Source organism: Salvelinus sp. IW2-2015, linkage group LG3, assembly GCF_002910315.2.
Source record: "Salvelinus sp. IW2-2015 linkage group LG3, ASM291031v2, whole genome shotgun sequence".
In the NCBI taxonomy this organism is placed as follows: domain Eukaryota; kingdom Metazoa; phylum Chordata; class Actinopteri; order Salmoniformes; family Salmonidae; genus Salvelinus; species Salvelinus sp. IW2-2015.
In genome coordinates this window covers 365,930-376,328 of record NC_036840.1, presented here as the reverse complement: position 1 = coordinate 376,328, position 10,399 = coordinate 365,930, and the positions used below count along the sequence as shown (strand labels likewise).

The following is a 10,399-nucleotide window of genomic DNA, read 5'->3' as shown; positions in this document are numbered from 1 at the left end:
CATTCTCATTGCTTCACGGACAGATTGCTCTAGGAGCAGTTGCTAGACAAGAACATACCGCTGAACACAAATATATTGACAGAATTTGACAGATAGGCTATGCAGTGCATCGACAGTGTACAACACATTATGAACACCTGCTCTTTCCATGACAGACTGACCAGGTGAATGCTTATTGATGTCACTTGTTAAATCCACTTTCATTGTAGATGAAAGGGAGGAGAGACAGACAGGTTAAAAATGACAGACAGGTTAAAAATCCTTCTTTAAGCCTTGAGACAATTGAGAAATGGATTGTGTACGTGTGCCATTCAGAGGGTGAATGGGCAAGACAAAAGATGTAAGTGCCTTTGATCTGAGTATGGTAGTAGGTGCCAGGTGCACTGGTTTGTGTCAAAAACTACAACGCTGCTGGGTTTATCACAGTTTTATCAAGAATGGTCCACCACCCAAAGGACATCCAGCCAACTTGACACAACTGTGGGAAGCATTGGAGTCAGCATGGGCCAGCATCCCTGTGGAACGCTTGACACTTTGTAGAGTTCATGCCCTGACGAAATTTGTACACTCAGTGGAGATACTAGATATTATGTGCTTAATATGCATACTGTTGCATGTAAATATTCAACAGGTCAGATACTTTAAATAGATACAAGTGAAGAAACACAAACACGGTCAGACACACACACAATACCGTATATCAGGGTATTTTAAAATAATGACGTGTGTGTGCTTCTATACTGGAGAACAGACACCATGGGCCTGTTAAGCTACACAGTTAGGCTACAGAAAGGCCTGGACTTTTTGTAAACAACAATGTTGTTTACTGCATCGTATAACTGTTTTTATTGATACAAAACTAGAAATGACACATTTACAAGTTGTAGGCCACTTAGGTATACGTATGCAAGCTTGGGGTGATGTCATAATGGATGGCCCTGATGACATCATAAAGGTTAGAATCTTGGCTGAGTGAACATTCCGGGACACAGTCAATCTGGAGAAAGACAGTACATAGGACAGTTAGTCTACTCTTTCTCAAATTAATATTTCCAGGACCAATAAGGTGGTGGATATGAATTAATTTCTGTCAATTGATGTTATGTAGTTAATGCCACAGATAATGACTCCCTCTCAAGTTGAGGGAGTGTGCAATTGTCATGCTGACTGCAGGAATGTCCACAAGAGCTGTTGCCAGAGAATTGAATGTTCATTTCTCTACCATAAGCCACCTCCAGAAGAATTTGGCAGTACGTCCAACCGGCCTCACAACGTGTAAACATGCCAGCCCAGGACCTTCACATCCGGCTTCTTCACCTGCAGGATAGTCTGAGACCAGCCACCCGGACAGCTGATGAAACTGTGGGTTTGCACAACTGAAGAATTTCTGCACAAACTGTCAGAAACCATCACAGGGAAGCTCATCTGTATGCTAGTCGTCCACAGACAAAACATTCCACAATCAACAGCCTGATCAATTCTATGCAAAGGAGATGTGTCACACTGCATGAAGCAAATGGTGGTCACACCAGATACTGACTGGTTTTCTAATCCACGGCCCTACCTTTTTTTTTTTTTACGGTATCTGTGACCAACAGATGCATATCTGTATTCCCAGTCATGTGAAATCCATAGATTAGGGTCTAATGAATTTATTTCAATTGACTGATTTCCTTTTATGAACTGTAACTCAGTAAAATCTTGCATGTTGTGTTTCTATTTTTGTTCAGTGTAGTATTAGCCATAGCATGAGCATTAGCTTAGCCCCCAGTTACCGAAGTCCATTCAACATTCTGCCAGCTCCTACTCTGATGAATCGCAACATGCTAAACAAATCTGTTCCGAGTCATGGAGCTCCGCCAGGGGACCACCTCTCAGTCCCTGTGCCCACGCCACGGCCCCATGCCAGCCTGACGGAGCAGAGCAGAGGCTTACTCACTCAGCAGGGGAGGGCTGGCTCTTCAACACTCACAAAGACTGCGTTCCTGGCAGCACAGATGATGGTCCTGCCGTCTGCTGACCAGGTGCTGCACTTCACCATGACCTCCGTCTGCTCGCTCTGCTCCGGGAACATGTCCGCCACGTCTATGGACTTCCACTCATTGGCCGAGGACACCTCCCACAGCTGAAACACACACGCAAGCACACAGGTAGGCACGCACACATGTACACATATGTGCACAGAAACACATACACACACACACACACACACACACACACACACACACACAGGTATGTACAATTAATGTTGTTAAATACATACTAGTAGTCTACACCTAAATGAAAAACCTTTATCTATATTTGCTAATATAAACACACAAAGCCATAGGTGGTGACTATGCTCCGCCCACCTTCAGGGTTCCGTCGTTGGAAGAGGTGGAGAGGTAGGCGTCATCAGGGGAGAAACAGCAGTGATTGACAGGCTCCAAATGACCAAACATGGTGTTCTGGGAGGAGGGTTTATTGATGTTCCACAGCTAGAGAGAGAGGGTGGGATAGATATATATATACATACACACATATATATATATATATATTTACACATACATACACCTCTTATAGCCAGAGTGCAAAAAATGTGGCCTACTTTATGGTTTTAATATCACACACACACAACAGAAACACGCAAACACACACACACACACTACACCACAGACACACCTTGGTGTTCATGAACTTGTCGTTGGAGCAGGTGGCCAGTAGGAGGCGTAAGCTTGTGTTGGTGAACTGACAATGGTTGACCTGCTCCTCGTGTTCGTCCTCAAACACCCTCATCAGAGTCCCACGCTCCACGTTCCAAACCTGGCACACAACACAGATACTGTAGTTACACAGATGTACAACTCTCTTTTATTTGCTTTCCAAACCTTTTACACAACACAGATTAGAGACAGACAAACGACTTCCGTCTGTCGAAGTCGGGTTGTCAGGCAAGTCTGTCTTAAGTCTGTCCAAAGTTTGAATGGCAGAGGGGAGGGTTCCACACCATACCTTGACCTTCCTATCACTTGAGCAGGTTGCTAGGAGACGGTCATCCGGGGAGAAGGCGCAGCAGAGCACCTCATCGTCGTGGGCCTGGATCTCCAGCAGCTTCTCCCCAGAGGTGCTCTTAAACACCTGGAGACGCACACAGGGCAGAGTTTATAGAGGACACCCACTCACACAAACAGGGATGTGTGGGAGATAGTGGGTGAAGATTTATTTAAAAAAAATGTGTGTCTTACTCGCAGTGTCTTGCTGGAGCCACAGGAGGCGATATTGGTGCCGTCGTGGGAGAAGCAGGCAGAGTAGATGGATCCCTGGTGGGGCTGGACCACCAGACGAGACAGGCTCTTCAGACTACTTTTGTTCCTGGAACAAACCACAACCATAAATGACTTAAGAGAACGTGAGCATGAGGGGATGTTAGAGGAAGTTGAACATCAGGGAATGAGACACGAACTTAGAGTGAGGGTCATAGAGTTGGATAGAGGGCATGTCTTTTGCATTTACAATGTCTTCTGTTTTAACATGGGCAGTGCCACTGACACTACGCTAAAACAGGCTTTGTGGTAATTGTGACACAAAACCAACTCTATGGTTAGGGTATGGTTGACAGGGGAATGGAATGCATAAGGGCTAGGGAGTAAGAGGTAGGGGTCAATACTGTACACAGATTAAGTAGTGAGTACGCTTATAAGCACATGAGCAGTGTGTATGGGCCTACTACTGACACCCAGTCAAGGTAGAGTCCCCCTGTGGTGGCCCTCTCCTGCGCCTGCAGCAGGGCCTGGCGGTACACCTCAGAGGAGTCTGGCTGTGACAGGGCCAGCTGCACTACGTCAGGGAACGGACGCTGCTCCAACTGGTGGCCGTTCAGAGACAGGAACTCCTGGAAGTGGCCCCGCACCTCGCTGTTCTGGGGGGACCATAAAGAGAGACTCAGCGAGGATGTGACAAACGGGGTGCGTCCCAATAATATGTCCAGCTTCTTGAAGTGTGCATTTATTCACTACACAAATATAAAAGCATTGGATTGGAGTAGGCATAGGCTAGGATGAGTTTATATACAACAGTCATTTCCTTTCAAAACCATGAGGGGAATTGAACAAGTACACACTGCGGGAGAAAGGAGAGATTGGAACACAACAATTGTACTCACAGGCATGAAATGAGTAACTGTTTCTTGGATTGACATTTCTACATTGTAGTCATTTAGCAGACGCTCTTATCCAGAGAGACTTACAGGAGAAATTAGGGTTAAGTGCCTTGCTCAAGGACAAATTTTTCACCTAGTCGGCCCAGGAATTCAAACCAGCGACGTTTTGGTTACTGGCCCAATGCTCTTAACCGCTAGGCCACCATTGATTTACGAGGAATTGATACCAACCGCCTGATCTGAAAACCATATCAAATGAGGATAAAACATGGTACACTAAGTTCCTCAGTGAACTTGGTGTTGATCAAATCCTGACCTCTTTGTCCAGTACGGCGCCGTACTCCACATAGTCATTGATGAGATGAGCCGGTCCCATAATCTGAGCTTTAGTTCTGACCCAGTCCAGAGAGAACATCAGAGAGTACAACTCCTAAAGGGAGAGAGGGGGAGGAGAGGAGAGAAGGAAGGGAGGGGTGTAAGGGTAACAGAAAGAGAGAGAGAGATATATACAGGGAGAGAGAAAGAGACATTAGCGACTTGTGCTTGTCTGGCGAAGGCCTCCATCATACGGAGTGGTGCTTTTATCTCCATCAGACTGTTGAACAGCCATCACACCATCTCCTGTAGCAAGACGCAAAGAGAGACTCGCTCACAAAACACACACCAGCTCACACAAAACACACACACCAGCTCAAAGTCACACACACCAGCTCTCTCACACACAAGCTCAAACACAAGCTCTGAAAGTGTTATTTGGGTTGTTAATTGGATTTAGTTTTTGATTATTTGTGTACCTGTTAGGAGCTAGTAACACAAGCATTTCCCTGCACCAGCTATAACATCTGCTAAACTGTGTACGCGACCCAAAAATGTTGATTTGATTTAGATGTGTGTGTTTGTGTGTGCGCGCGTGCGTACCTGTGTGAGGTTGGCCTTGGCCATGTGGTAGGTGAGGAATCTGAACCAGTAGAGGCACTCTTCATCTCCTGAGGTGGGGGGACCCTGGCTGTAGCGCTGCTGGTACTGACGCACCACCTTGGTGTGGAGGCTCTGGAACACACACACACACACTTGTTCAAAAACATACCATATTATAAACTGGGTGGTTTTAGCCCTGAATGCTGATTGGCTGACAGCCATGGTATAACAGACCATATAGCACAGACATGACAAAACATTTATTTTAACTGCTTTAATTACATTGGTAACCAGTTTATAATAGCAATAAGGCTCCTCGGGGGTTTGTGGTATATGGCCAATATACCACGGCGAAGCGCTGTTCTTTACCCACGACGCAACACGGAGTGCCTGGACACAGCCCTCAGCTGTGGTATATTGGCCATACACCACAAACCCCTCGGACCTTATTGCTTAATTATAGTAGATTGATGTCCCAATAATGCAGGGCATAGAAGACATGAGTCTAACTGATTCATTCTATTAGCGACTGTCTAATTTTCCAAGTTCTATTGATTCTCCAGAAGACAGTGTTTTCCTTATACAGTGGGGCAAAAAAGTATTTAGTCAGCCACAAATTGTGTAAGTTCTCCCACTTAAAAAGATGAGAGGCCTGTAATTTTCATCATAGGTACAGTTCAACTATGACAGACAAAATGAGGAAAAAAAAATCCAGAAAATCACATTGTAGGATTTTTAATGAATTTATTTGCAAATTACGGTGGAAAATAAGTATTTGGTCACCTACAAACAAGCAAGATTTCTGGCTCTCACAGACCTGTAACTAATTCTTTAAGAGGCTCCTCTGTCCTCCACTCGTTACCTGTATTAATGGCACCTGTTTGAACTTGTTATCAGTATAAAAGACACCTGTCCACAACCTCAAACAAGTCACAACTCCAAAACTCCACTATGGCCAAAGACCAAAGAGCTTGTCCAAGGACACCAGAAACAAAATGTGACCTGCACCAGCTGGAGAAGACTGAATCTGCAATAGGTTAAGCAGCTTGGTTTTGAAAGAAATCAACGTGGGAGCAATTATTAGGAAATGGAAGACATTACAAGACACTATACTCTCCCATCGGATCTGGGGCTCCACGCACAGAATCCTTCACCCGTGGGGGTCAAAATGATGCACAATGCATAAATTCCCAGAAACCACACGGGGGACCATAGTAATGACCTGCAGAGAGCTTGGGACGCAACTAGTAAAAAGGCCACTACATGCTAGCAAGGGCATTGAAGAATGAACGTGGCTGGGTCTTTCAGCATGACAAATGATCAAACACACACCCCGCGGCACGAAGGAAGTGGCTTCTAAGAAGTCATTTCATAGGTCCGGGAGTGCTAGCAGTCTCCAGATCTCAACCCCATAGAAAATCTTTGGAGGGAGTTGAAAGTCCATGTTGCCTAGCAACAGCCCCCAACACATCACTGCTCTAAGAGGAGATCTGCATGGAGGAATGGGCCAAAATACCAGCAACAGGTGGTGAAACCTTGGTGAAGACAGAAAACGTTGACCTCTGTCATTGCCAAAAAAGGGTATATAACAAAGTATTGAGATAAACTTTTGTTATTGACCAAATACTTATTTTCCACCATAATTTGCAAATAATTCATAAAAATTCTACAATGTGATTTTCTGGATTTTTTTTTTCTCATTTTTGTCTGTCATAGTTGAAGTGTACTATGATGAAAATTACAAGGCCTCTCTCATCTTTTTAAGTGGGAGAACTTACACAATTGGTGGCTGACTAAATACTTTTTTGCCCCACTGTACTGGATTTCAGAAAATATGAATATAAAAATATGAATATAATTCCAACACATTTGACAAAGTAACAACACAAACTTTAGATACATTTCAAAATGGCCACCAGCATACATAACAACCCTATGTAATGAAGATAGAGGTGTGTATGTTGGAGTCAGTGGAGGCTGCTGAGGGGAGGACGGCTCATAAATAATGGCTGGAATGGAGTGTTAATACAATTCATTCACTCCGTTCTGGACATTATTATGAGTCGTCCTCCTCTCAGCAGCCTCCACTGGTGGAGTGTTTGAGACCCACCTCTAGACCAGAGCGGTTCATCTCAGCCAGGAAGTCCAGCTTGGAGGTCATGGAGGTAGTAGAGGTAGGGCCCGGTGGTGACAGTCACGGACACAGTAGGGACTTGTTCACAAAGTCCTGGAGAACGTCTCACCTCCTCCGGTTCTAGATCCCACAGAACCGACAGAACCTGCAGGCAGAGGAACATGGAGGACACAGGTTGGGTGGTGGCACCTAATTGGGGAGGACTGGCTCATAGTAATGGCTGGAACGCTATTCAGACATTATATGAGCCGTCCTCCCTCACAGCCTCCTTTGATGGAAGAACAGGCTTCGATTTAGAGACAATGGCCTGTTTCCTTGTCTTATCTTTATATCTTATTCCCTCCTTCTTTCCACAAGGACAGCTCACAATGGTCTCCATGGGTTGTGAATACTTTTTGGCTGAAGGTGCGGGATAGCCTTACCCTAACCAACTGTAGCCTAGCTTAGTTAAGCCTAACCTGAAAAACCTAACCAGCCTAGCAAATACTTACTACTACCAAGCCTACATAATCCCCCGGCCAGTCTGACCTTGGGCAGGTACTTTGACGTCCTTCTCCAGCACGGTGGAGGTCAATGTACAGTCCCTGTGTTCCTCAGACAGGACCTGGATGCTGGCACCATGGCCTGGTCAAGGGCATCGTAGTCATACGAAGACGACTTACGGATACGCTTGAACTTCTTCTGCTGGAGCGTGTGCAGGTAGTAGGCCCAGCGGTCCGGGAACTCCCGCGCAGCAGGGCCCCGATTAGGGACACCACCAAGGGGGAGCCTGGGGAAGAGAGGAGGGTAGAAGAGGGTTTAGGTAGGCTGGTTGATTGTGCCAAGAGTTGAGATGTAACAGAAATTGAATTTATTCGTTTTGATACATTTAATTATTTAATGTATTGAATTTAATATTTCACTAATTGAAATTGAATTTCATGATTTAGAATGGAATTCTACAAGTCGTTGAAGGTTAACAGAACTTTCAGCGGGCATTAAGGGCTCCTTTTCTCCGAAGTCTATGCTCAGACTAATTTGACTATCCGTTTTTTTGACTCAAACAAAAACAGGCTCACAGCCTCATACTCATTTGACTGATGTCCTGCGGGTAAGAGATAACTGAACATAACCACCATACAAAGCAAGCTATAAAAAGACATGAATAGGTGTACTGTGTAYTGTGAAACACATTGTTCTGAAATAGCGCCTGCCCTACAGAGAAAGGTGCAGCTGAACACAGAGGATCCACAGTACACCAGGTCAAGACCTGATGAAGACAGCGTGCTCAAAATATTTGTTTCTTTATGAATCTTTTGTCATGGTGAAGAAAGTGCTGATTGTGTTTTTCTTAGGTCAGTGGTTTTATTATGATATTTAAAATATATATATTTTTTTATAATGTATTTACGATTGCATATCTGCAGCCAGCACATTTGTGTTCCAACCCAACACTATCACAAAGAATCAATGAACCATCAAGCTCTTGAGAAGAAGAATCTGCTAAAGTGCAATACTTTTAGATATCGAGTTAAAATGTGAACATTAGTAGTTTAAGAAATAGTAATACTATGATTTTTTCTGCTCTGAACTTTTAGAACTGAACTTGACTATTGATATTGCAGCCTCTGGGTAAAAGGGTAGATATTATTGATGTTGCAGCCTCTGGGTAGAAGGGTAGATATTATTGATGTTGCAGCCTCTGTGTAGAAGGGTAGATATTATTGATGTTGCAGCCTCTGGGTAGATATTATTGATGTTGCAGCCTCTGGGTAGATATTATTGATGTTGCAGCCTCTGGGTAGAAGGGTATATATTATTGATGTTGCAGCCCTTGAGGCAGTTACTTGAGATGACAATGCACCTCTTCACAGGGCTCTTCACACTATCCTCCTGTCAGTATCACTATGGGTCTCTGGCAGACATAGACTACTATAGTAAGGGACAGACTCAGTTTAGTGAATTTTGGGACCAAAACCACCAGGAAATTTGAATGAAGATTGTGGTGTCATGGAGAATTCTGGAAAATGGCACGACTATTTTTGCACTGCTCACACTTTCCAGTGTGCTCCGACGGTGAGTGACATACTACATGTAATCTAGATAAAAACACACTAACCTAGTAACACCAGAGGACACCAGCAGCACATACATTTCACGCCTGAGTAACAGATTACTTGTGGGGTTATCAAGGTCGCAACGTTTGTTCTTTCAAATTTCTTGTCAATTCCAAGCTTACGATTTCCAAAGGTTTATGAATTGACAAACAGTTCAAATGGCACTGATCCAAACTTCTGATCCAAATCTGCTGGTTGCATTTGTCCCATAGGGACTAAGTCTCCAGCTGGTCGTGTTCCAAATGGTTCAACAGCTAATGACCTGGAGGAGCTCAGCTCTACTGCAGAAAGACACACATAGACCTGGCTAGCTGAGGACCAGGACTGAGAACAAAGAGATCTGTACGTGGCCGGGAGGAGCAACGTTTGGTCGGCCTGTTCAAAGACACCTGGAACTGGTCGGACCAGAGACTCCTCATTCAGATACTGGGTCGACAGAGAACTGAACAAGTCCTGCGCTGCTTGGAATCGCAGTACCTCAGGCAAATGGATAGACATAGAATGTCTTATGGAATGTCCTTTGTTGCGCTACGGTAGTAAGTTAAGATCCTTATTGTGCCACCGAACAAATCTCCTTAAAATGGGATGTTGATTTGTATGCAATGGTGAATGTTCATCTTAACTGTATGTGTGTATATAGTTGAAGTCGGAAGTTGACATACACTTAGTTGGAATTCATTAAAAACTCGTTCTTCAACCAATTTTTTTGTTAACAAACTATAGTTTGTTAACAAGTAATTTTCAACAATTGTTTTCAGACAGATTAATTTCACTGCATCACAATTCCAGTGGGTCAGAAGTTTACATACACTAAGTTGACTGTGCTTTAAACAGCTTGGAAAATTCCAGCAAATTATGTCATGGCTTTGAAAGATTCTTGATAGGCTAATTGACATCATTTGGACTTAATTGGAGGTGTACCTGTGGATGTATTCAAGGCCTACCTTCCAACTCTGTGCCTCGTTGCTTGACATCAATGGAAAGATCAAAAAGAGAGAAAGAGCTAAGACCTCCACAAGTTGGTTCATCTTGGAGCATTTCCAAGCGACCTGAAGGTACCACGTTCATGTACTGTACAAACAAATAGTACGTGCAAGTATAACACCAATGGGA

General features: G+C 44.1%; 1 protein-coding gene across 1 annotated transcript in view; it reads right to left on the bottom strand.

Annotated features, from left to right (window-relative positions):
• LOC111955569 (apoptotic protease-activating factor 1) overlaps window positions 1-10,399 on the bottom strand; it is a 76,357-nt gene that overhangs the window by 53,012 nt on the left and 12,946 nt on the right. The window contains 16 exon segments of the mRNA XM_070436413.1: window positions 1,945-2,125; window positions 2,352-2,477; window positions 2,662-2,802; window positions 2,992-3,117; window positions 3,225-3,351; window positions 3,714-3,898; window positions 4,455-4,568; window positions 5,057-5,188; window positions 7,167-7,205; window positions 7,207-7,236; window positions 7,238-7,258; window positions 7,260-7,296; window positions 7,298-7,339; window positions 7,724-7,808; window positions 7,811-7,919; window positions 7,922-7,959. Of these exon segments, the coding sequence (XP_070292514.1) occupies window positions 1,945-2,125; window positions 2,352-2,477; window positions 2,662-2,802; window positions 2,992-3,117; window positions 3,225-3,351; window positions 3,714-3,898; window positions 4,455-4,568; window positions 5,057-5,188; window positions 7,167-7,205; window positions 7,207-7,236; window positions 7,238-7,258; window positions 7,260-7,296; window positions 7,298-7,339; window positions 7,724-7,808; window positions 7,811-7,919; window positions 7,922-7,959 (1,533 nt within the window).